General features: G+C 37.9%; 1 protein-coding gene across 4 annotated transcripts in view; it reads right to left on the bottom strand.

Moving 5' to 3' along the window:
• Positions 1 to 3,054: 3,054 nt before the first annotated feature.
• Positions 3,055 to 27,979, bottom strand: part of TUSC3 (tumor suppressor candidate 3) — a 239,010-nt gene continuing 214,085 nt past the window's right edge. For 2 of the 4 annotated variants that reach the window (XM_040243168.1, XM_040243166.1), the window contains 4 exons: positions 25,953 to 26,027; positions 20,372 to 20,462; positions 9,734 to 9,796; positions 5,495 to 5,970 (listed from right to left, as the gene is read on the bottom strand). In XM_040243168.1, the coding sequence (XP_040099102.1) occupies positions 9,778 to 9,796; positions 20,372 to 20,462; positions 25,953 to 26,027 (185 nt within the window). In that variant the 3' untranslated portion in view covers positions 5,495 to 5,970; positions 9,734 to 9,777. Of the gene's footprint in view, positions 5,971 to 9,733; positions 9,797 to 20,371; positions 20,463 to 25,952; positions 26,028 to 27,979 lie in introns of all 4 variants that reach the window. The other 2 variants (XM_040243170.1, XM_040243167.1) reach the window with 1 other exon arrangement.

Here is a 27,979-nt window from a genome sequence, read left to right on the forward strand (position 1 = left end):
AATTTCTGCTGGGAAGTCAGCTGATAGCCTAATGGGAATTCCTTTGTAGGTTACTGTCTTTTTTCCTCTGGCTGCTTTTAAAATTCTTTGTCATTGACTTTTGCCAGTTGCAGTCTTCCTAACCCGGGGATTTAACCTGCATCTCTCACATTGCAGGAAGATTCTTTACCATGTAAGCCACTAGGGAAGCCCAGTGTGTACTGGAGGCCTTTTTGTGTTGAAATAATTAGGTGTTCTCTTAGCTTCATGAATTTTATATACAGTTGCTTCCCCAGAATTTGGAAGTTACCAGCTAATATTTCCTGAAACGAACTCTGTGCTCTTCTTCTTCTGGATACCCATTATTTTCATGCCGTTCTTTCCTAGCAGAGTCAAATAGTTGTCATAAAATTAGATTTAAAAAATATTCTCCTCTACCTGAATCATTTCTGGAGTTCTATCTTAAAGCAGACCATGTAAAACAGAAAATTAGCAACTCATTCCCAATGTTTTCAAATATGATCTTCATCTGTTTCTTCAGCTCCAGAATTTAAGAGTTTAAATCTGGTAAAGTGTTCTTTCTGTTCATTAATCTGATTCTTGAGCTCATTGAACTGCCTTTCTTATTTTTCTTATAGCTTGTTTCTTCATGACAACTATTTTTAATTCTCTTAGATTGCAGTCTTCTGTGACTTGAAGTTTGGCTTCTGGAGAATTGTCATTTTTCTCTTTGTGACACTGTTACCATGGTTTTTCACTGTGCCTGATAAGTTGTTCCTCTGCCAGTGTATTTTGAAGTAGGAAATACTTTTCTTCTTTAGGTAAAGCTTGCCTTTTACTCTGATTTTAACAATTCAGCAAGTTGATAGCTAGAGGCCTTTGTTTTTCAGTAGGTTGCATGATAGCACAAGTTACTGGTTTCTTCTACCCGGACTGCCTGTGGCTATGCTTGAGAATCAGTACTTTTTACTTCATGGTGTTTGATAGGTCTCTTAGGTCTCAAAGACTTTGCTCATTTGTCCTTCATTCTTTTTGGTTTTATTCCTCAGACTGGATCATTTCAGTACATCTCTCTGTTCTGCTGTTGAGTCCCTCTAATGAATTTTTCAATTATGGTATTTTTTAGTTTCATGATTTGTATTTGATTCCTTTAATAATTTCTATTTCTTAATTCATAGTCTGAGACATTGCTAACCTTGTTTCCTTTAGCTAATGGTTTCATTTAGCTCTCTGAATATGTTACAGACAGGTGGAGTCTTTATCTAGTAAGTCCAATGTCTGTGATTTCTCAAGGATAGTTTTCTGCTAATTTTTTTCTTTCCTGTGAATAGACTGCTTTCTTATTGTATGCTTTTTTGAAATTGCTCATTTTAAATACTAAAATATGGCAACTCTGGAAATTAAATTCTGCTCCCTCTCCAGAGCTTCTGCTGCTTATTGTAGGTTGAACTTCTTTAGTGACTTTCCAAAATTTTTTTGTAAAAACTGCATGTGGCAAGTGAAGCTTCTATTTCATTAATGGTCAGCTAGTGGTGCGACAGAGCTTTCCTTAAATGCTTAAAGTCAAAAAGAAAAGAAAATGAGAGAAAATACCCTCCTGGTCTTTGCAGATTGACCGTGTTTGTTGCCCCTTCAACACTTACTTAGGGTTTACAGCTCCACTTTGGCCTCCAATTCCTGCTTGGGCTTCGGTGTAAAGACTGGCAAGAGGTAAAAGCTGAAGGTCTTTGCACATTTTTTATGAAGATGTAACCTGCCCTGGGTTACTGGCGGGGCCTTCTAGATTCCTTAGAATATGAGGGTGCTTTCTGAAGCCCTTATTCCCCAGAGTACGTCACCCCTAGTTTTCCGGCCAGGCTTTCAACTCTGTGTGTGTGTTGTTGCAGCTATTATCGTTTGCCTGGGCGGCAGCAGCATGTTCATTTACCTTCAGAGTTTTTAGAGAAACACTCTTTGTGTGCAGCCCTTTTGCTACCCTGTGATTTCTGAGTTAGGTGAAACAAAGCCAAGCCCCTTGCCTCAGTTTTCCTAGAAGCCTCCAGAAAAGAGAACAAACACTTCCTTAGGAACAAGGTCCTTTCTCCTTCCTCAGAACCAGATGCCCACGCCAGGAAGACAAGCTGCCATTTTTTTGAGGCTGACTAGGGCAGAAGGCTGAGGAAAAGTAAGATGAAATGCCATTAAACTATCCTCCTGGGTTTCAGTTTTTATTTTTTTATTTTTTAAGCATTTACTTGGCTCCTATAAGACTTAAACTACTTTACAGGCTTTCAACAAAATTAACAACAGCCAGTTTTTCCAGTGTTTCTATGGAGGGGCTAGGTCCCTAGAGTTCCTCATTATGCTACTTTTGTTGGCATATATACATGTTTTTAATGGAAGTAGATGCACCAACATTTGGGTCAATGTAACATCGCTTTCCTATTAGTCTGAATATGTGATCCTTTATTAAAACTTTGTGTACTTATACTCTAGTTATATCATAAACATATCCATATAGTCCAGAAAAATAAGTAGGTAAAGAAGGAACATGGAAAATGACAGATGTGCTTATGAATCATATAAGGAAATTTAGGGGTGGATTCATGTACATACTTGTACCCTTTGAGTATAACTGGCTACTATGCTCACCCGTTTTCCACTATTAGAAGTCATTTTGGCTTCCTGCTGGAATAGGAAAAACATCTTGTTTTAATGTTTTAAACTTACTGAATTCTGTGGACTCTGAGGAACATTAAGTCTCTAAGAGGCCACTCAAATGTTTTGACCCTAGAGGCCAGAGCTCATGCGTTTGCCCCATAAACCAGTCTTTCTTGAAGCACAATGTTCAGTGTCTTTGATCTTGGTATAGAGTAACCACTCTCTTCGTGTACCTTTGTGGGAGGTTCTCCTAATAGCAAGAAAGGGAATACTCGACAAGCTCTTTGGTTATAAGTTCTCATCTCCCCAAATCACCACGCTTGCTGAATGATAAGTGACAAGGATATTCCTTCACATGACAGAAAAAGAAAAATTAGAGTAAACACACATTATTGGGCTTACTCATGTGAATATCTAACGTAAGGAACAATGTGCTGAGGAAAATGGAACACTTTATTCAATAGATGTTATTATATTAATAGATGAAATTTTCATATTAAGATTTAAATGGAATTTTACTCCTTTAGATGGAATTTTATATTAAGATTTTTCTCTCCAACTGAATAGGCGAGTTAATTCCTTTTATTCTAACTGGAGATGGTTAAGCATAAAATCTGTTTTTAAGGGAGACTTCCATGCAGTGAATCTAGCTGAAGTACCACTGACAGATATAATACACCACATACAGATTCATTTTTCAATTTAAATTATTTGACAAAAGTGAAGATATCTTATGTTTTCTATGTGATTTTCCACATGCTACATTCTGAAAACAGACATTTCAGCTACTTCCTGTAGTTTTGGCTGTAGCACTTTCCAGGAATGACTTATTTTGAGGCAGACTTTTTTCCTTTCCCTAATTCAATAATTGCCTACTACAAAGCAACAGCTTTTCAAGCTGAAACTCAGGGTGGGGAGGGGGGGTAGTCATAGGTGGCATATATTTAATATTTGGAGAAAATTACAGAATATAGGCTAGAAATTTTTTACTAATCTGGGATAGGGAAGTTCTCTTTACCTCAGTCACAGTGTCTGAGAACTAGCTGACTCTGGTCATAATTAAATTATTAGGCTTTATAATGGAGAAGGCAGTGGCACCCCACTCCAGTACTCTTGCCTGGAAAATCCCATGGATGGAGGAGCCTGGTGGGCTGCAGTCCATGGGGTTGCTAAGAGTCAGACACGACTGAGCGACTTCCCTTTCACTTTTCATTTTCATACACTGGAGAAGGAAATGGCAACCCACTCCAGTATTCTTGCCTGGAGAATCCCAGGGACAAAGGAGCCTAGTGGGCTGCCATCTATGGGGTCACACAGAGTCAGACATGACTGAAGTGACTTAGCAGCAGCAGCAGGCTTTATAAAGAGATTAGATGTGTGCTGTTAATAAGAATTTTGAGCTTTAAACGAACAAGCAAAAGTAGTTGTGTAAAATAAAGAAGCTTTTACTCAATGTAAAATTTGGCCTCAAACTCCCAATTTTGATGCTTGTCCTGAATAAACTTTAGAAAAGAGAAGAGTACTCTAATGGATTGAGATTTACAGGTCAAATGCTACCTAGGTGTAGACATTAAACAAATTATTATGATCACTTACTGCTTTCCCATAAATGCCATTCCAATACTGAACTGATCATTTTGTGTACAGGAACTGGGAGAGTAAATGTGATTTTTAATAACAGATTTTGGGAGCATGTGTTAAGGTTAACATAGTTGAGAATTTATATCATGATTTTTGCTGAATATCATCGTGTTCCTTCCTGCTAGCACACATACTATCCTGAGATTTAACTTCATATATCCTTGTAGGTTTTTATATTTCCATTCTTTACTGAATTTTATAGGTACAAAACGGGTAGTTCACTGGACATGCACATGAGTCCTGGTTTGAGACTACATAGCTGGGACTCCCAACTAACATAGATTTCCATGGTCTGTTACTCAGATCTTAAGGAAAATTAGATAACAAAGCCTAAAAAAGTTTATTGAGCTGACTAAAATTAACTGTGCTTCTAAATTCTTTAGATTGCACCAAAGAAAATGGAAATTCAGGTTTGAGAGTCTGAAAGCCCAGTTACGAGCTCTACTTTTTCTTTGTGGCTTTCAGCTTCCAGTACTTGAATAAGTTAGATAAAATATACATTTCCTGTCTAAATGCCTAATTTACAGAGTTGCTGTGAAGAAAAAAATACCCTAACAAATGGGAAGGTGCTTTATAAGCTAAAATACAATATACAAACATAATAATGGTTAGTCTCCTATATTTGCTTTTCAAGAAAGTTTTACTAAGTCCCTCACTCATATTAGGATAACTACTCTCTATCAGGGCTTACCACGTGGCCCTAGTGGTAAAGAAACTGCCTGCCAGTGCAGGAGGTGTAAAAGATGGGGGTTCAATCCCTGGGTCGGGAAGAATCTCCTGGAAGAGGGAATGCCAACCTGCTCCAGTACTCCTGCCTGGAGAATCCCAGGGACAAAGGAGCCTGGTGGGCTACAGTCCATGGGGTCACAAAGAGTCGGACATGACTGAAGCGACTTGGCACATGCACAGAGTCTCTGTTCAGGTCTGGGAATAAGGTTTTGATGACTAGCCTCTTCCACAGGACCCAAGGGGATACCGTCCCCAGTGGGTGGGTTTTGTGGTTGCAGGTCTGGATTCGTGGGCCACACTTCTGAGTTGGGGAAGAAGTCGCCCCTAGTTCTGGTGTGCTGCTCCCGTTGCCTGTGCCCTGAGGCATGCTGATTTAGTCATGTTTGCTGTAGATTTCTATCCCGGGAAGGACCTCCGTTTCCCAGGGCAGGCATCCATGTACTATTTGTCCAGCTCTCTGCCCCATCTCCTTCATCTGGTTATGATTAATAAGAACAAAACACTATTTGTAACCATACACATCCTTTATACTGAGACTGAGGAAAGTATAATTTTTCAGTACATGACATATTTTCATGCATACACCTATCTCTGTACAATCCCAAGAATTGTTGAGGATACATTTCATAGTTTCTCCTTTACTAACATTATAGTTTTCTTTACTAATGAGTGAACAGCTTAAAAGCATGAATTCATAATTACATTGTTGTTTATTTCGATCTATAGCATACACAGACTATAATTTGCTGGAAAAACTCTTCACTGTTGCCTTTGTTTATTCCATGTTAAATTTAACCATCCATGTCTATAAATTTACTAGGAAAACTCACATTAAAAAAAAATTGTACAAGAAACAGCTGGATTATCACAATCAGCAAGGAAATGGACTCAAGGATTGGAACTAGTATGTCTGGGACACTTTGTCTTCATGGTAAACAGTCACTTAATGCAAATCCCACTTGGCTTCACTTAATTAAAAAGCTGAAAAAGAAAGAAAATTCTTTGCTGAAAATAAAACACAGTGTGCTTTTTATTCTATATTAACTTACTACACATAAATATAAAATAAAAATGTAATGTCATACACAGTTACATTAATTCACTTCATTGTAATTTTATATCAGGGCAATTTCTGTGAACTAGATCCTGTAATGGGATCAGGTGAGACTAGGACAGGGGTGAAAGCAGATGTTGATAAGAACTTGAACATGTGTTGGTTAAGTTTGGTTAACTTCTGTGAGCCATTCTCAGTGTTAGCAAGACTACTAGTTAAATTGGCATTTAAACTGATAACACAGGGGAAGAAAGGGAATGAGCTGAAACATACACTTGCATCAGGTCATTTCAATATCTTAGACAAAATACTTTTTCTGGTTATTTAATCAATATGCATTTACTTAAAATAACTAAATAAGAATTTTATAATTTCACTATATTGAACAGTCAAAAATAATTTATTATAAATCATAATAAAAGTATCATCAGGTTCTGATGAAACAATACAAATAGATGTTTATACATATAGAAAGTAAAATAACTATTTTTGCCTTTCTTGATTTCCCTAGACAACACTTATATCTATGAAAAGAAATGTAAGTTTGTAATACTGTAAGTCAATTTCAATAACATCATTAAGCTTTTGTTGGCTATTTGTACCTTTCTGCTAACGTGTAGCAAGTTTGCTTTTTATAGTCTTGACAAAGTAACTTTAGGACAACCAGATATGAACCAATTGTTAATTAATATTAAAACATTAATATTAAAATATTAATGGTTACTATACTTGAAAAACCATGTAGTTGGGAAATTGTTCAATCTAGTAAGTTTAATACTCGAACACTTAAACTATAATATCCTAGGCATATGTTACTTCGTCTTTCTGAACCTCGGTTTCCTCATTAGTGAGAAGAATGCTTGTTTTGGATGATCTCCAAAGTTCTTTCCAGTGCTAATGTTTATTTTAATCCTGTGATACTATATAAATAAATAGTAAAAAAAAAATACACATTATATAGCATATATATACTATATAGTGAATATAATATACTGCATATACTATATAAAATATAAAGCATTATATATTTAAATATATATTATCTCTATTAGTTTATAATATATAATAAAGCAATTATGCAATACACCCTAAACTTTTCATTACCCTATCTTTTTCTGAGAATTACATATTACAAGATAAAAATCAAGTGCTGATGTCTAGAGGCAACAAGACATTGCTTCTATTTTTTGACATAACAAGTTATGACTTAAGTACTGCAAGGGTAACATTGCCATGAAGATCAGCAGTAACATTCCTCAGAGCATTAAGATACTGCTGCTATTCAATCCACCCAATCTTTAACAACAGTGGTGGCAAAGCAGGTGTATATTATATATATATAAACATGTAGATGAACACTTTGGCTTTCTCTGTCCTCAGATATAAGGTTGCCCTCAAGATAAAGCTAACTGACAGTTAAAAAAGAAAATGTCACCATAAAATATTTAAAACTGTAATGAAAGCTGCAAAACTTACAATTTAAAAAATAGCTGACAATTTACAGGATTTTTTTTTTAATAAAAATAGTCTGAACATTTCAAGCTATGGAACACTAAAGATCACCTTTTATAAAAATACTACTATCATAAAAGCAAGAATATGACCCTTTATGATCATTTTATGCTTGCTAACTTTTTGGTTCTGGGAAGATTAAAAAGGTTCTACTTTTAATTGTTGTATGATTATAACAATAACAGTGTGTTAGGGAACATGGGCAGAAAAGACCCAGGTTTGGAGCAGGGATGAGCCTGGCTTTGGAGCTGAGGCTGAGGTGACAATGTGGTCTGAGGTCTGGTTCTAGGCCTTAGGTCAGAATTTGGCATTCTGTTGGGACCGAGAAGTCATCTGAAAGGAAAAAGGAAGGTCTAGGAGTGCCATGTTACAAAATCCAGGGCGTTAAGATATTCAAGAGGAGATAGTTAACTAGAATCCTAGAAGGGTTATGTAGGTTGCCACATGAGAAAAGGCATCTGGTTTGATTACTAGGTGGCCGCTGGAGACCATATTATGTGTGAAACACGTTCCTTCTCTCTTCCTGTGAAATATGAAGGAGGCACCAAACAGTGGTTGGTATTTTGTTTAGACTTCTCTTAGAGTAATTAATTCACCTGTTCTCCAGTGTTTTAAAACATCAGAATGGATGCAGTGCTCTTGAATGAATGAATTCTGTCCAATGAGATCAGGTTAAATTCTCTACCGAGATCTTCAGCTGGCCAGAATTTTCTTGGCTAAGGTTCTCACTTCTGTTCTCAAACTAGGAAAGAAGTCAGAAACTTCTGGGCATGTCCTGGCACTCTGTCACAAAGAAATCGCTTACATGGATAAGGGGCAGCTGCTGATGTCATCTTAGAGCCAAAAAGTATAAAAGGGAGGAAAAGCCTTGGTTCTTTACTCAGAACAAGGATAGGCCACTAGCGAGTTAACGCCTGTTGCCCTGGCCTTGGAATTAGTAGAACTTAATGATTCCCTGTTCTTGGGATTTTCTAACCTTTATCTTCACAAGCGTTCTATGGGATGCCAGGGAGAAGTACATGATGGCTGCCAGCCAGGCCTCTTTGGCCGGAAACCCTGGGGGCTCTCTTCTTTGTGAAAGAAACTTACCAAACCCCGAAAAGTCTCAAGTCTTAAGTACATGATCTAAAATAAAGGCCTAAAGAAATTCAGGATTTTATTAGGAGTTGGGAAACAGATCTTTGGGAGCAGTAAGCTTTCTGTATCTGTGGCTACACAGGGTGACAGTTGTCAAGTCTTAAAACTGCTAAGGGCACATCTCTATAGTCTATACAGAGGGGGACGTTTTGGAAGAGGCTGGTAATTGTTGATAACTCTGTGTTGTCAGAAACATGGATGCTGGGTCTGGGGGAAAAGACCAACAGAGCTTGTATGTGGGAAGAGGTTGGCGGTCAGATACAAAACAGAACTTAGGGACAACAGGAGCTTCCTCATCTTTCCCTGCTTTCAGGGGGTTGCTAAATGGTGGCATTTCTGCTGGAGTAAGAAAATTGTATTTACACAATGGAAATAAGCCTCCAGAGAGCTTCCTTTGCTGTGTGTCTCTGCTTAGACCATGTCTTCTGAGGTCTGAGGGGTAGGAATGTGCGCTGTAAAATCAAAAAGCCTAGATTCTGAGTTTTCTATTAAAATCACGTTGGATTTATATAGAGGTTCCTAATATCTAGTTTTTGAATTATCAAACATTGATTAAAAAATTAGTCCATGTTTAGAAGACTTGTATTTTATTATTGTGAACATTAAGACTTATATTGTTAGTGGAAAAAGGCATCTGACTACATTTTTTATCGGCAGAATTCAATATATTTCTGTCAGCTGTATAGTTCTGTTTTCTTCTCTAAAGTAATAAAACAGAAATAACCAAATGCAATCATATTTTGTTTGAAGTGGAGGGCATACACATGCATATGAATATTATTGTTTTAAAAAAAACACTGTGCTTGTCAGTGGTTAATTCTGTGGGCCAAAGTCTATTGCTGGAAAGTTTATCCAAGGACTTGTTCCTGTAGCAGCTAAGTACAACAGCATGACTGCAATATGAGATCTCACAGTTCAAAGTTACCTTTCATTTGTGAAACAACAGTCTACCACAACTTGTCTTAACTTATGAGATAAAGATTATGGCTGTTATCTGAAAGATGAGGAAAACTGAGGCTCAGAGAAGATGGAAAGACTTGCCTGAGGTTACAGTTTTAAAGTGCCATGGTCCAAATCTCATCTTCTCACTCAAAGTCCAGATCACTTTCCAATACACCACAGTGAAATACAACAATATGGAAAAAATAGTCCTTGAGATTCGATTTCCACTTGTAAAATAGTATTACAAAGACAGCACTGTATTCTTTATGTCGACACTCTCCAGATCTTCACTGACTCATCTCTTAAGTCTTTGGTCCTTCATGTATTCCTCAAAGCTGGAACTCAGCATCGGAAAGGCAATCCCAGTGAAATTCTTATCAGTGACACATACTGTGGGTTGATCGCCACACCATTTCTGTTTTCTATTTGTATAGCTTAAGGCTGTATTTTCTATTTTCCCTATAGGTAAAAGATCTACATCTAAGTAAGATATAGAAATGAATGGGATATTGTTACATACTGCATGTCCTGGGATATTTTGCCTTGCTGTGCTGGTTCATTAGTACACTTGCCTCAGAATTCATCAGGAATGTCTTTCATGCCTAGCTATTACTCTGTACTTTCCATTATGGAATGGAGACTGATCTTTTTTTTTTTAAACTCATTATTTCTCAAAGTAACTCAAAGGAACCAAAGACATCATGAATTACAGGTATCTTGTTAATGGTTTCTATGTCCACTGTAAGCTTAATCAGTGTATATTTTTTGATGCCAGCTCAGGGTTGATTTGAGGTTGCAATAAGTATCTTTAGAGCCCAGGTTTGCTGGACACTGTTTGCGCATGCTGCACCCCTTCAGTGTGGTGGAACAACGGGACAACTCCATGGGGGTATCCCGTGACGTGAGTCCACCTTCTGGAGTTGTGCAGTGTGGCAAACCAACACTCTTCTGTCCACTGTGTTTCTATCTTAATGGTTCCTGTTGCATTTAGATAAGGAGTACATTTACAAGATGCTTCTGAGTAAACAAACATATTCGGTTAGTAAGTACACGATGAGCACCTGCTATGTGTAACACTCTGGAGATATTAAAAAGGCACAGCCATGACCTTCTGTAAGGCACCTTACAATACTCTAGAAAGAAAAGAACGCCAACACACAAAAGTTACATATGGATACTTAATGAAAAAGCTAATGTGGTAAAGTGCTATTGAATAACCAAGCGCTGAAATGGCTAAGGACAGGCAAGAAGTAGGTGAGGTAATTTCTTCTGAGAACCTGCAATATTTCCATGAACTATAAATTGATGATGTAATTTATCCCCTTAAAATTCTCAGATACATATTAATTATTATGCCAAGTTTACAAATGAAGAAATAAGCTTAACAAAGTTGTTACCCAACCCCATAAAAACATACTTTTACAGGTGAGGAAAAATGAGACTGAGAAGTTAGTCCCAAAGTTAGTGATGAGAGGGTGTAAGATTCAAACCTGTATCTATGCCTGCTGGGCCAGAGTTCTTAACTGTCATACAAAATGATATACTGAATTTGAATTCATGTCTTGGATTCTAAATATTTTCCCATCATACCACACCATCTCTCTAACATATTAAAGAATCATACATAGGTAGCAAAGTGAGAGAGTTAGTAGAGAATGTTCTATGCTATTTTCCTACTCAGAGACTTGATCTTTCAAATAGTTTTATAGAAATCTTTTTGAAGAAAACTTTTGAATCAAAGTATGTCAGGGGCAACCAGTGGGAAAGTAATTAATTACCCGTATGAGACGACATTCATGCATGAACACTAGCACTTTGCTCTTGGAAAATGGAACAAGCCCTAAAGCTAATCTTTATTTAATATAAAAAATGAATTCTTGCTACCACTAGAATACAATTTCTTTTTCTGAACTATGGGTCAGATGGTAATTAGATCAAATTCTTAATATCTTTGTTATTTCACTAATTTCAAAGGTTTTGAGAGCCCAATTAAGTTCCTCAGAAGGTTCAGGGAAAATCTAATCTTCACCCCACTGAATCATGCAAATAAAAAACAACACTTGCTTAATTTTTAGCATGAAAAAAAAATCCTGCTCAGGAAAAATTAAATATAAATAGGTAAAGTCTTTACATCAGAACTAATAATAATAATCAGCAGAAAGTAGTTTTTGAGTAAGTAATACTATGTGCCACATACTAAGTACTAGGCAATGTACTAAGTGACTTACAAGTATGTAAACATTTCCCACTTAGAAATGAGAAAACCAAGGTTTAGAAAAGTTATTTAACTTTCCCAAAGTCTCTGAGTTAGTAACATGTAGATTAAGGATGTAAATGAGGGAAGTTTGCTTAATGAAACTTAAAAGATGATCTGGGAGAATTTAGTCATAGTCTGAAAGATGCTGATACTGTAGGGAAAAAACCCTTAAGACCAAAATGTGGGGAAGATTTAAGGAAATAGGGTAAACATATAATAGACTTTTATCCCTTTCAGCAAGCACACAGTTCAACAACAAAAATATCAATGTGAAGTTTTGAGAAAATAAACACATAAATGTTTAAGGTTCTGTGAAGTTTAAAATAAAGATGGAAAACAGAAAGATCATTCCATACAGAAGAAATTAAAGGCTGTCGATCAATTAAAAATTGTGAGGCAATAAAAAATGTTTATAGGCATCAGTGGCATTTCCTGGTATAAAAGTTAAAAATCACAAACCTAAAACACAGACATCAAAGGCCACCAAAGGCTATGGTATTACACCCAAGAGTGGATTATGGCATTGAAGCTAAAGCGTTGCTAAAGGTGTTTTTCAGTTAGCAGATGGAGTTATGTTCAAATGTGCATTTTCAGTAAAGGATATCTCACATCTTAACCAGTATCAACCAGAGTAGGTAGAAGAGGGAGGGTTTTCCATTCTTTTAGAAGAAAACTGTTTTTTTGTCCTGGCAGCTCAAGGACAAGGAAATGGTCTTGTTTAAGAAAGTCTTTTTTTTTTTTTTTCCCCGTACAAGCCTACTTCAGTGTATATTGGTAAAAATGATTGAGGGTTGACTTAGCTCTTGGTCACAAGGGTTTATGATACATTATAATAAGCACTAACTCCCTTTGAATATGTACATCCACATGGTCTTTTCGGTAATACGAGGCCAGGGCATATCTTCTGACATATGAAATAGCCTTTCTCTTGTTATAATGATGGTGTCCAGAATCTTATTTTCTCCTTCCCTACAAACTATCATTTTCCAATAGGAATAAGTTTTTTTTTTTAATCAAATCATATTATGCTGGTGCCACAGAAACATGCTGCTGGGATTGCAAAGTGTCCTTCCAGAATATGGCACTATGTTCATCACTGACCGAGCCTCTCCCACAGAGTAGCTCAGAAGGAAAAGGTTTCTTTTTTCTTTTGTACTGATATCTCATCTTTTAACTCCCGGAGAAGGAAAAGGCTACCCACTCCAGTATTCTGGACTGGAGAATTCCATGGACTGTATAGTCGATGGGGTTGCAAAGAGTCAGACACAACTGAGCAACTTTCACTTTTCAACTATTCCCAAATGACTTCTCTCTTCCTTTCTCTCATTTATTTCTCCTCTCACTCTGGCTTCTGAATCACGTTTGCTTTTTCTCCAGTGAACTAGCTGGATAGATACTTTCTTCCCCACTATGCTGCCTGGTTTCTAGGATTTAGCTCAGGATTATTCCAGCTCTCTGGTGTATATTCTCCTTCTAGTCCTTTGGGCCACAACTGCTTTTGATTTGTTGTTATTACTGTTCAGACGCTCAGTCCTGTCTGACTCTTTGCGACCCCGTGGACTGCAGCATGCCAGGCTTCCCTGTCCTTCACCATCTACTGGAGCTTGTTCAAACTCGTGTCCATTGAGGCGGTAGTGTCATCCAATGATCTTGTCCTCTGTCATCCCCTTCTCCTCCCTTCAATTTTCCTAGCATCAGGGTCTTTTCTAATGAGTTGGCTCTTTGAATCAGGTGGCCAAAGTATTGGAGCTACAGCATCAGTCCTTCCAATGAATATTCAGGATTGATTTTCTTTAGGCTGGTTTGATCTCCTTGCAGTCCAAGGGACTCTTGAGAGTCTTCTCCAACACTGTGGTTCGAAAACATTTAATTCTTCGGTGATGAGCTTTCTTTATGGTCCAACTCTCACATCCATACATGACTACTGGGAAAACCATAGCTTTGACTAGATGGACCTCTGACAGCAAGGTAATGTCTCTGCTTTTTAATACACTGTCTAGGTTTGTCAGCTTTTCTTCCAAGGAGGGTCGAGTCTTTTATTTTCATGGCTGTGGTCACCATCTGCACTGATTTTGGAGTCCAGGAAAATAAAAGTCTCTCACTGTTTCCATTGTTTCCCCATCTATTTGCCATGAAGTGATGGGACCAGATGCTATGATCTTAGCTTTTGAATGTTGAGTTTTAAGCCAGCTTTATCATTCTCCTCTTTCACTTTCATCAAGAGGCTCTTTAGTTCCTCTTCGCTTTCTGCCATAAGGGTGATGTTATCTGCATATCTGAGGTTATTGCTATTTCTCCCGGCAATCTTTATTCCAGCCTGTGCTTCATCCAGCCTGGCATTTCATATGATGTACTCTGCACAGAAATAAGCAGGGTGACAATATACAGCCTTGACAAACTCCTTTCCCAGTTTGGAACCAGTCTGCTGTTTCATGTCCAGTTTAAACTGTTGCTTCTTGACCTGCATACAGGTCCTTAGGAGGCAGGTAAGGTGGTCGGGTATACCCATCTCTTGAAGAATTTCCATAGTTTGCTGTGGTCCACACAATCAAAGGCTTTGGCATAGTCAGTGAAGCAAAAGTAGATGTTTTTCTGGAACTATTTTGCTTTTTCTATGATCCAACAGATGCCGGCAATTTGATCTCTGGTTCCTCTGCCTTTTCTAAATCCAGCTTTAACTCTTGATATGAATAATATGTTTATTATCATAATTGTTCATAATAAAACTGATTAAATTTCTGAGAAGAACTTTATTCTGAAGGAAAATGATGCAATGAATTGAAAACAAATCCCAAAGCAGTATATAACATTACTAGGGTAACCCTGGCATATATCCATGGGTTAGATTAATAAGAGCATAAAAACGTTCTAATGCAAAGCACACGTTTTTGTTCACAATGCTCCCATCTGCCATATTTTGTTAGCTCTAAGGGTTCCTGTAAATGTGATAAAAGGAACATACATAACCTGTCCTACCAACCTTACAAAGCAAGAAGATGAATGACTGGAGAGGGATGGTCTAAGAGGGCTGGATGGATTTATGGAAGCTTGATGAATGAGGCATCACTATATCCATGGAAAAGACACAATGCAGAAACAAGCAGAAATTCTTAAGAGTCTGACGAGGAATACTAGGAAGCTTTAAAGTGATAAGAGAAGAGACGGTGAAACTAAAACAATGATTTAAGTAGGGTCACAGGAGGGCTGGATGGCTGAGTCCTGCAACAGCCCAGTAAATCACAGAGCTCGCGAGAGCTGGGCCACAGCCGGGTCCCTGCCTTCACGTCTGTAATGCCACGTCCCACTCTTTCAGTGCACCTGTCTTACCAGGCTGCTGCTGCTTTTTTAATGCTGGGTTCTGTTCTGATGCTGTTTCTTGGCAGCACTTTTAGGGGTTTTCATCTAAACTATGTCAAATTTCATATTCATAAACCACCCTGGAGCATGATTTCCATCTGACTTCTTAAAGGACATTTCATCTTACTTCCAGTCCCATGAGGCCAGCTGCCAGCAAGGCCTCTCCCCATTTAGCCTGGTGGGCCCTGACAAGGGGGTGGGATTGGGACCCAAAAGCATGGTGGGGGTCACATTTATAGAGAAATAAAACCAGCATATACTCTGGTTCAGACATGCTCACAATGAAAAGCTAAGCTGAGGCCTAAAATATGTATTTTAAAAAGCTTCTCAGGTAATTTACATGTCCACTCTTGTAAAGACCAGAGGATTAGAGGTTTATACAATCAATACTAAATGACAGCTACTCCTTGGGAAAAGTACAAACTTAAAATACTTCACATCATGACAAAACACAATGCTGTCAAATGTAACATTATTCTTGGAACTAGTAAAACTTAACTTTACTTGTTCTATCAGAGCAGTATCGTGACCAGGAACATCTAGATAGGAAATGCTATTCTTGTTGGATTGTGCCCATCTTTGCATGAAAAGTTCTCTTGGTATCTCTGATTTTCTAGAAGAGATCTCTAGTCTTTCCCATTCTACTGTTTTCTTCTATTTCTTTGCACTGATCACTGACGAAGGCTTTCTTATCTCTTCTTGCTATTCTTTGGAACTCTGCATTCTGATGGGTTTGTCTTTCCTTTTCTCCTTAGCCTTTCACTTCTGTTCTTTTCATGCTATTTGTCAGACCTCCTCAGAAAAGCATTTTGCCTTTTTGCACTTCTCAATCTTGGAGATGGTCTTGATCCCTGCCTCCTGTACAATGTCATGAACTTCCGTCCATAGTTCTTCAGGCATAGTTCTTTAGTTCATATTCTATCAGATCTAATCCCTTGAATCTATTCGTCACTTTCACTGTACAATCGATAGGAATTTGATTTAGGTCATATCTGAATGGTCTAGTGGTTTTCTCTACTTTGTTCAATTTAAGTCTTAATTTGGCAATAAGGAGTTCATGATCTGAGCCACAGTCAGCTCCTGATCTTGTTTTTGCTGACTGTATAGAGCTTCTCCATCTTTGGCTGCTAAGAATAGAATCAATCTGATTTCAGTATTGACCATCTGGTGATGTCCAGGTGTAGAGTCTCTTCTCTTGTGTTGTTGGAAGATGATGTTTGCTATGACCAGTGCGTTCTCTTGGCAAAACTCTATTAGCCTTTGCCCTGCTCCATTCTATACTACAAGGCCAAATTTGCCTGTTACTTCAGGTATTTATTGACTTCCTACTTTTGCATTCCAGTCTCCTATAATGAAAGGACATCATTTTGGGGTGTTAGTTCTAGAAGGTCTTGTAGGTCTTCATAGAACTGTTCAACTTCAGCTTACCAAGAGAGCTTTCCATGTCAAAATAGGCACAATAAAGGACAGAAATGGTATGGATCTAACAGAAGCAGAATATATTAAGAGGTGGCAAGAATAACACAGAAAAACTGTACAAAAAAGATTTTTACGACTCAGGTAATCATGTATGATCACTGACCTACAGCCAGACATCCTGGAAAGTGAAATCAAGTGGGCCTTAGGAAGCATCACTATGAACAAAGCTAGTGGAGGTGATGGAATTCCAGTTGAGCCGTTTCAAATCCTGGAAGATGATGCTGTAAAAGTGTTTCACTCAATATGCCAGCAAATTTGGAAAACTCAGCAGTGGCCACAGGACTGGAAAAGATCAGTTTTCATTCCAATCCCAAAGAAAGGCAATGCCAAAGAATGCTCAAACTACCACTCAATTGCACTCATCTCACATGCTAGTAAAGTAATGCTCAAAATTCTCCAAACCAGGCTTCAACAATACATGAACTGTGAACTCCCAGATGTTCAAGCTGGATTTAGAAAAGGCAGAGGAACCAGAGATCAAATTGCCAACATCCGCTGGATCATCAAAAAAGCAAGAGAATACCAGAAAAACGTCTACTTCTGCTTCATTGACTATGCCAAACCCTTTGACTGTGTGGATCACAACAAACTATGGAAAATTCTTAAAGAGATGGGAATACCAGACCACCCTGACCTTCTTCCTGAGAAATCTGTATTCAGTTCAAGAAGCAACAATTAGAACAGGACATGGAACAACAGACTGGTTCCAATCGTGAAAGGAGTATGTCAAGGCTGTATATTGTCAGCCTGCTTATTTAACTTATATGGAGAGTACATCATGCGAAATGCTGGGTGGAATGAAGCACAAGCTGCAATCAAGATTGCTGGGAGAAATATCAATAACCTCAGATATTCAGATGATACCACCCTTATGGCAGAAAGCAAAGAAGAACTAAAAAGCCTCTTGATGACAGTGAAAGAGGAGAGTGAAAAAGCTGGCTTAAAGCTCAACATACAGAAAATTAAGATCATGGCATCCAGTCTCATCAGTTCATGGCAAATAGATGGGGAAACAATGGAAACAGTGACAGTCTTTATTTTCTTGGGCTCCAAAATCACTGCAGATTGTGATTGCAGGGTAGCTGAGACGGTAAAGTGTCTGCCTACAATGCAGGAGACCCAGAATCGATCCCTGGGTCGGGAAGATCCCCTGGAAAAGGAAATGGCAACCCACTCCAGTACTCTTGCCTGGAAAATCCCATGGCCTGAGGAGCCTGGTAGACTACAGTCCATGGGGTTGCAAAGAGTCAGACACGACTGAGCGGCTTCACTTCACTTCCTTGGAAGAAAAGTTATGACCAACCTAGACAGCATATTAAAAAGCAGAGACATTACTTTGCCAACAAAAGTCCATCTAGTCAAAGTTATCATTTTTCCAGTAGTCATGTATGGATGTGAGGGTTGGACCATAAAGAAAGCTGAGCGCTGAAGAATTGATGCTTTTGAACTGTGGTGTTGAAGACTCTTGAGAGTCCCTTGGACTGCAGGGAGATCAAACCAGTCCATCCTAAAGGAAATCAGTCCTGAATATTCATTGGAAGGACTGATGCTGAAGCTGAAACTCCAATACTTTGGCCACCTGATGCAAAAGAACTGACTTATTTGAAAAGACCCTGATGCTGGGAAAGATTGAAGGCAGAGGAGAAGGGGATGACAGAGGATGAGATGGTTGGATGGCACCACTGACTTGATGGACATTAGTTTGAGTAAACTCTGGGAGTTTGTGATGGATAGGGAGGCCTGGTGTGCTGCAGTCTGTGGGGTCGCAAAGAATCAGACATGACTGAGCAACTGAATTGAACTCAATTGATTCTTGTTGGTTTAGGTGCTCTGATGTATAAGGAGAGCTGGAACTTGCTCTTTACCTTCCTCCGTTTTCTGTCAACTAAATAGGTTTTAAGAATCACTTAACTTATGACACTTTCCTTTTTGTAATTTAGATACCTTTCATTGATACCATAAATGCTGTAGGTTGAAATGAATAAGTGTTTCTTAAGTAAATGAAAACTTGAGTAATAGAAATATTCTTCTACAGATTCTGTTAGTGGAATACATGCAAGTCAAATTGAGACTCTAATCGTACAGAACCATGATCCTCAGTCTTAGGGTAGGGGAGAAAAAGAACAGAAACTTCATCTTTCTTGGGCCTACTTCATCTTGGATTTGATTCTTCTGACTTCGTATTTTCAAAACCAAAATGAGATAGCCAGACAGCATCAAGAATAAAAACCAAGAAACTGGAGACTTTACTTGGCCTTTCTTATTAAACTTCTTGCCCTCAAACCTCATGTTTTTTAAAAAATTCTCTTATACTAAAGACCAGATTAAAGGCAGATAGTCCCACAGCTCACATCTGATATTCAGATTTCTTGTACTCCTTGAGTACGTTTATTTTTAATGGATGTGAGAAGTGTTGGAAATGTGCCTCTGCCCATATGAAAAGATACAGAGGCAGGATTGAAGTGTTTCACTCTTTATGATAAGCCCTTAATCAGATCTCTGTCATGGGAATAGTTTTGTGCCCCAGATAAAGCTACACATGGCTGTCATCACCTATGAAGAAACATTTTCTTGAAGTAATTGCTCAGTTCACAATGGCAACCCACTCCAGTATTCTGGAGAATTCCATGAACACAGGAACCTGGCAAGCTACAGTCCATGGAGTCACAAAGAGTCAGATACTACAGAGTGATTATCACTCATTCACTCACCTGCAAGAGGGATGTAAATTATGAGATTTTATTTTCTGTCAATATATCATGAGCTCTACTATCTCAACAGAAAGTTCTCAAAATCTTGGAGAAAAGGGATGTTTACTTCTTCACTGGGGAGGAGGATGCTCCCTAGGGAAAGTGGGATACTTATTCCTTTGAGACAAGTTAAGGGAGGAATGGTCAAGAAATGAACCTGTGTCTACTTCCTGACCTGGATAACTGTAATCTGGCTTGTTAGCTGTATTTTGCTTTAGTAACAATAATAGTTTGGTTATAATAACATTGTTTCAGAATGAATTTTCAACATCTTCCCATCCCTAATTATCAAACTATATTGATGAAAATCTTAGGAGATGTTCTTTTATGACAGCTTGTAGTGACCAGAGATTGTTTTATCATTTCATTTTCCATTCATGTTGCCGTTCTTTATTTGAAAAAGCTAAAACTTTGAAGAATTCAAAATATGATGAAGTTTACTGGACACTGAACAGTAGATTATATGAGAAAAAATTTGTAAATGAAGTAAAAATCATGAATAGGCAAACCAAAACAAGAAGAAATTTTGATAAATTCCACAAAGTTGAAAACTCACTTTGTTATGTGTGTGTCTGTATATATATGTAATGTATACATACATGTATATATCCACACACACATACATACATATGCATGCAACATATATCTAAAATGAACTATCATATACGAAGGAGGGCAGGTACCATGCCTTATATATATATCTCCTTCATATAATCTGTGCTGAACACATAGTAGGTGCTCAAAAACTTGCTTAATAGAGCTTAAGATGACTTTGCAAATAAGGTAGCTACTTTATATTAATCCTTAAATACATGTTAGAAACATAAAAACATGAAATTCGGTTTATTCCATTAGTTTAAAATGAAAACATTCATATTAGTATAATGATATTACCTGTAAGGGTAGCCGTGGTACTTGGAACGAAATATTGAAAGTAAAAAACTGAAGAAGAAGACCACCAGGCCTAATCCCACGAGACAAATAACTAGAAAGAAACAGAAAACTCCATTAGTCTAGACACACACAACACAAATGTTTATATTTTTAAAAAGCATTCAGTTAATTACACATACTTACATGTAACAGCTCATGGCACATACAGGTACCACAAACCAGATAATCATTATTTTCCACATTCTTCTCAATGACAATTTACTACTTGGAGTATGAAAACAAAACAAAAAAAAAGTGATTGATCTAAGGTTTTGGGTGGTATTCTTCTCTTACCGAATTCCTACAAGTACTAAAATACCCCCGGAGGGAACAAAACAAAACACAAGAAAATGTGATAAACCACAAATGAGATTATCGGTCCCTGCACTGTGAAGTACTGGCTATATTAGCAGAGACATCTACAGTATTGGAATGTGCCATATAATTTTATTTTCAGATGCCATGCAATATTTACAAAGAAATGTAATTTTAGATGATTGGCTAGATTATTGCTTCAGTAAACGCCTGTTACTTACAAGTGATAGTTCATCCCAGCATACCGAAAGCCAGTAACAAAAGCTTAGGGTATGAGAAAATACAGACTCTGTGATAGTCAAAGAGGGAAAACCAACCCTAAATAGCTGGTGATAGTGTTAACACATTAGTGTTCGTTTTACAAAGGAGCAGGTGGTGAATGTCACAGCTGAATATGCTGGGCTGTGATTTAGGTTTCCAGCATCACTTTATCCCTCACAAGTTGACAACAGGGACATTTCTTTCCCTTTCTGTTATGGTTAGGAAGATTTTACTCTAAAGTAGATGACTAATCAAATATATATTATGAAATATATGCAAATACATCTACTAGATTTTTAATTAAATTTGCTAGTAGTAAAATCTTTAAATGCTTAAAAATATGAGCCAATTAAATGCAGGTATGTTTAGAATAAAAGAAAATACATATTTAGAGAAATGGAATTTTACCTAAATCTGCTCTGTAAATAAGTTCTTTTAATAAGAAATACCTAAATATTTCTTAAGAATAAAGATTATGCATGATACTTATATCCTTTCATTAGTTTCAGAGAATTCTTTAAAAACACTGGACTATCTAATATGATTAATTACAAAAGAAAGGGGAAGATAAAAGAGATTAAACATGCCAAGACAGAAGAAAACAAGGGAGATTAAATAATTCTGTATGCTTCTATAGTGATGAACTATAATTTTTAAATTATTCTATATAAATTAGACCAGGTTTAATTACAATCCTAGAAATCAGTGGAGACTTTAGGAAATTGTTAAAACATGATCCAGAAGCCTGTTGATCAGTTTTCCTTCAACTCCGTAGAAATATCACTCTCTCAGGTTTGAGAACAAATTGTGAAAAATCCTAAGTACTTAATAGCATTCAGTTGCAGCCTCTGTGACATTTCATATATAACACACATGCAGGTGAATTTCAAATGAAATTTGGCAGAAAATAAAGCAAAAAAAAAAAAAAAGGCTGCTGACTACTGCAAAAAACCACCTTTTCCCCCTGAAACTGTAGAATGCCCAAATAGACACCAGCCACTTGATGTAGCAACTTTGCTTACAATAATGTTAGTGCACCCAGAATGAATGACACGATGCTTTACTTTACATCTCCCTACATTTGGTATGACCACACACTTCTTCCTTTCCTCAGTCTTTTTCCAGGAGCTGAGTAAAACACTTTATCACTCCCTTTGCTGTTGACAGTATGAAAAGACAAAAAGATAGGAAACTGAAAGATGAACTCCCCAGGTCGGAAAGTACCCAATATGCTACTGGAGATCAGTGGAGAAATAACTCCCGAAAGAATGAAGAAATGGAGACAAAGCAAAAACTACACCCAGTTGTGGATGTGACTGGTGATAAAAGTCAAGTCTGATGTTGTAAAGAGCAATACTGCATAGGAATCTGGAATATTAGGTCCATGAATCAAGGCAAATTGGAAGTGGTCAAACAGGAGATGGTAAGAGTGAACCTCAACATTTTAGGAATCAATGAACTAAAATGGACTGGGATGGGCGAATTTAACTCAGATGACCATTATATCTACTACTGTGGACAAGAATCTCTTAGAAGAAATGAAGTAGCCCTCATAGTCAACAAGAGAGTCTGAAATGCAGTACTTGGATGCGATCTCAAAAACGACAGAATGATCTCTGTTTCCAAGGCAAACCATTCAATATCACAGTAATCCAAGTCTATGCCCCGACCAGTAATGCTGAAAAAGCTTAAGTTGAACATTTCTATGAAGACCTACAAGACCTTCTAGAACTAACACCCAAAGAAGATGTCCTTTGCATTATAGAGGACTGGAATGCAAAAGTAGGAAGTCAAGAGATACCTGGGGTAACAGGCAAATTTGGCCTTGGAGTACAAAACGAAGCAGGTCAAATGCTAATGGAATTTTGCTAAGGGAATGCACTGGTCATAGTAACATCCTCTTCCAACAACACAAGAGAAGACTCTATACATGGACATCACCAGATGGTCAATACTGAAATCAGACTGATTCTATTCTTTGCATCCAAAGATGGAGAAGCTCTATTCAGTCAGCAAAAACAAGACCGGAAGCTGACTGTAGCTCAGATCATGAACTCCTTATTGCCAAATTCAGACTTAAATTGAACAAAGGAGGGAAACCACTAGGCCATTCAGGTATGACCTAAATCAAATCCCTTACGATTATACAGTGGAAGTGAGAAATAGATTCAAAAAATTAGATCTGATAGAGTGCCTAAAGGACTATGGACGGAGGTTTGTGACATTGTACAGGAGGCAGGGATCAAGACCATTCCCAAGAAAAAGAAATGCTAAAAGGCAAAATGGTTGTCTGAGGAGGCCTTACAAATAGCTGAGAGAAGAGAAGCAAAAGGCAGAGGACAAAAGGAAAGATATACCCATCTGAATGCAGTGTTCCAAAGAATAGCAAGGAGAGGTAAGAAAGCCTTCGTCCATGATCAGTGCAAAGAATAGAGAAAAACAACAGAATGGGAAAGACCAGAGATCTCTTCAAGAAAATAAGAGATACCAAGGGAACATTTCATGCAGAGATGGGCAAAATAAAGGACAGAAATGGTATGGACCTAACAGAAGCAGAAGATATTAAGTGGTGGCAAGAATACACAGAAGAACTATATCAAAAAGATCATGACCCAGATAACCACGATGGTGACTACAGCCATGAAATTAAAAGACCCTTATTCCTTGGGAGAAAAGCTATGACGAACCTAGACAGCATATTAAAAAGCAGAGACATTACTTTGCCAACAAAGGTCTGTCTAGTCAAAGCTATGGGTTTTTCCGGTAGTCATGTATGGATGTGAGAGTTCACCTATAAAGAAAGCTGAGTGCTAAAAAATTGAGGCTTTTGAACTGTGGTGTTGGAGAAGACTCTTGAGAGTCCCTTGGGCTGCAGGGAGATCCAGCCAGTCCATCCTAAAGGAAATCAGTCCTGAATATTCATTGGAAGGAGTGATGATGAACCTGAAGCTTGAATACTCTGGCCACCTGATGCAAAGAATTGACTCATTGGAAAAGGCCCTGATGCTGAGAAAGACTGAAGGCAGGAGGAGAAGGAGATGGCAGAGGATGAGATGGTTGGATGGCATCACTGACTCGATGAACGTGAGTTTGAGTAAACTCCAGGAGTTGGTGATGGACAGGGAGGCCTGGTGTGCTGTAGTCCATGGGGTCGCAAAATGTCAGACACAACTGTGTTACTAAACTGAATTGAACACTTGATATGCACCATGGGAAATGTGTCTCAAAATGTGATCAAGTAAAACAGAAGCTATTTACTTGATTCTATGTGGTGGAGCAAAGTAATGGAACTGAGGTACAGGCACAGGGGGAAGGAAGAGGACGCAGGAGGAGTCAGTGGTGACCCAACAAACCATGCACTGCAGCCGTTCCCAGACAGCATACTTGTGAGAAGAAAGTGCGAAGAGGGCACAGACGGATTCTGACCTGGGCAAGAGTAACCACAGCACTTGCATTACACCCAAAATAAAAGCCACACTGGGATCAAAAGGGCTAACTTCAAAATATATTTCCCATTCCCCACTCCTTCTCTCTCTCCCATGCACTCTTGTGCACTCTCTCTCGCACACACATACACAAATAAAGTGGCGGTGGGTGGGGGCTGAAGTGATTTTATGTATCTATTACACACTACCTTACTACTTTAATGTGATAGGATGTATGATAAATATATGAACATGTAAGAATTTGTCCTTATATAAATACTACTCGTTGGTCCCAAGAACATTACGTTCTTTATGCAAATGATAAACCATAAAGTGATGTTCTGAACAATGATTAACTAAACATAGTAAAGCATCCATTGCTTCTGTGGTTTCTTTATAACAGTATGTAAATGGCATCAGGGGAAATGAGGGTAAAGGATCTATTGCATCCAAAATGTTTCAACACTAAAGATCCCTAAGTATTGTATTTAGAAATCACTATGACTGACTGACATTCATGCCACCATGGCTAAAATTCCCATAAAGAAAATAAGTCTGGATTTTTATTTTAAACTTTTTAATAAATTAAGAGTCTTCTCCAGATGCCTATGTTCCTCATACATACATTCTGGATTTTAATAGGGTTCAGAAATGCAAAGCATATTGATAAAAATCTTAATTATAGGTTTGTGGAAGCATAATCATAAACTCACATAGGGACTTTATATCAATTATGGAAAGATTTGTGGCAAGAAATACTGAATTTAAGGCTCTCTGACATTCTTTGACCCATGCTCCTGAGGGCAGAAGATTTTTCCTATGTGTTTTTTCCCTTTTCCTGCCAAACATACCTCATAAAAATGTGTAATCTCTTATTGGAACTCCCTGAGGGGAACAGTTCTGTCAAAGGATAAAATAGTCACCTGGTTAAGACAAAAAGCTGAAACTCAGTAGAGCTATGAATGTTGGAATATCAGTGGAAAAGGCAAAAACTCTGAAAAAGCTGGTACCAAAAGATGCCCCCTTTCAAAATGTAGCTCAAAAGAGGTTTTGGAGGTAGTTGGAAGGCATTATAATACTTTGGGGTACAACACTTATGCACAAACTTCTCTGTCTGAATCAGTCCTTGAATGCATAGCTGACTCTTGTGGCATAGGGGACATATTATTAGCCTATAAATCCTCTGAAGACTCTGTCCCTAGAACTTTCCCCCTCTTCCTGTACGGTGGACATGACCAAAGAGACCATAACTTCAGCAGAGATTAATCAAACCACCCCCAACAAGGGCGAATAACAGCTTTTCTTTATACCCAATTCCACAGAAAAGCACCAATCCCATTCTGGAAGAAATGTATTTTTAAATATTTGTGCATACACCACACATCCAAGAAAGATAAAAAAGTAAGAGACACTGCGGCTGTCTTCAAACCAGAACCTTTCTTTAGAAGTTCGTTTACAAAGGACTTTTTATCTATTTCCCATTTGATTTAAATGAAGCTTGACTAAAACAAACTTACAAAGATACCAACACAAAGACTTACTCCGTCTTTTTCCAACATCTCCCTTGGATGTTGCCGCTTCATTTAGAAGAACCATCCCCATGGTGATAGCAGCATCTATAGTAGTTGTCAAGGAAACATTAGAAATAGATGCAAATAAAATCTATTAATTGTTCTGGACCTGAACACCATGTGTTCTGTACCAGAATGATTGAATTACACATGCACACAGAGGTGAATGCTACTTACTCTCCTGATATAAAATTACTGCTTTTCATGTATTTAAATAAATATGCCTTGATTTTTAGACTGCTGCTGCTAAGTCGTTTCAGTCGTGTCCAACTCTGTGTGACCCCATAGACGGCAGCCCACCAGGTTCCTCTGTCCCTGGGATTCTCCAGGCAAAAATACTGGAGTGGGTTGCCATTTCCTTTTCCAGTGCATGAAAGTGAAAAGTGAAAGTGAAGTCGCTCAGTCATGTCCGACTCAGTGACCCCATGGACTGCAGCCTACCAAGCTCTTCCATCCATGGGATTTTCCAGGCAAGAGTACTGGAGTGGGTTGCCATTGCCTTCTCCTACATAACCTCAAACTTTGCTTTGTGAGATTTTTAAGGTCTAATTCTAAATGCTCTTAAATTCCAGGACTTTAATAGTGTGTATGAATTATATACTCTCAAAACCAATAAAGATATTTCACCTTATACATAAAGATATACATACACTAGTTACACTTTGATATTTCACTGCGCAATCCCAGAAAATTAGAATATACTCAGCATGGAACCAACCAACCAGCCTTGGTGAATGCCTAATATGTGCAAGAGAGAAAGCTACTAAATACCATCCCCTTGCCTGACAAAAATGTTCCTGTTGTTGTTTAGTTGAAAGTCATATGTGCCTCTTTGCAAACCCATGGACTGTAGTCTGCCAGACTCCTCTGTCCATGAGATCCTCGAGGCAAAAATACTGAAGTGGGTTGCCACTTCCCTCTCCAGGGCATCTTCCCGACCCAGGCCTCTCCTGCATTGGCAGGCAGGTTCTTTACCACTGAGCCACCAGGGACGCCCACCCGACACACATATATACATACCACTAAACTTGGAGGAAATTCATGATAACAGTTTGAAAACTTCAGAAATTTAGATAATTGTAAGTTCTTTGTGTTTCAATTGTGTAGTGATGGGGATGTTACCAATAATCAACTGATAGAAAAATCAAAATCTTGTTTCACTGAAACTGGTGATAGACAGGAAACTGACTGCTTAACTTAGTTCTTTGAAGCAGACTGATGGAACTGATGTAGATCCTTAAAAAGGAGTTCAATTAGGATTCCCCTTCCATTTTTTTCTGGCAACATCCTTTTATATTCATGTATAATTCTAATCTATTCATTTAAGTGTACAGACTTGAGCTACTGACAATTCACACAGACTTCTGGATTAATTTATCTCAAGAACATTTTCTATAAATATTCAAAATATAAATCACATTTAAAAATTATTTTATATAGATACTACAAACAAAACAAATTTTATGATGCCATCTACTGAGTAGCTTCCAAAATTCTTTCCAAAATATAACATTGGGGGAAATAGCACTATTTTTTATTTCAGGGGAAAATAGAGTTTAGAAATTAAATGCTTAAAACTTTTAACTAGATGAAAGCTGTATATTAAAACATTCTCAGGATAAAACTGGATATGTAAACACCCATGTGTACATTGTATGTAAGTGTTATTAGCAGACAGAGACAGAAATAGTCACTTAGGGGGAAGTTATTAAGCAAATTACATTTTATTGGATATTAACTATGGTCACTCAAGTGTAACATACCCCTGTTAATATCTTCGTAACATATATATATGTACTTTTTTAAAAAATTTACTGCTGTTCCCCCGTTAGGGCTTCCCTGATATCTCAGTTGGTAAAGAATCCACCTGCACTGCAGGAGACCCCAGTTCGATTCCTACGTCAGGAAGATCCGCTGGAGAATGGATAAGGCTACCCACTCCAGTCTTCTTGGGCTTCCCTTGTAGCTCAGCTGGTAAAGAATCCACCTGCATGTGG

This window comes from Oryx dammah, unplaced genomic scaffold (genome assembly GCF_014754425.2).
Source record: "Oryx dammah isolate SB20612 unplaced genomic scaffold, SCBI_Odam_1.1 HiC_scaffold_7, whole genome shotgun sequence".
NCBI classification, from domain to species: domain Eukaryota; kingdom Metazoa; phylum Chordata; class Mammalia; order Artiodactyla; family Bovidae; genus Oryx; species Oryx dammah.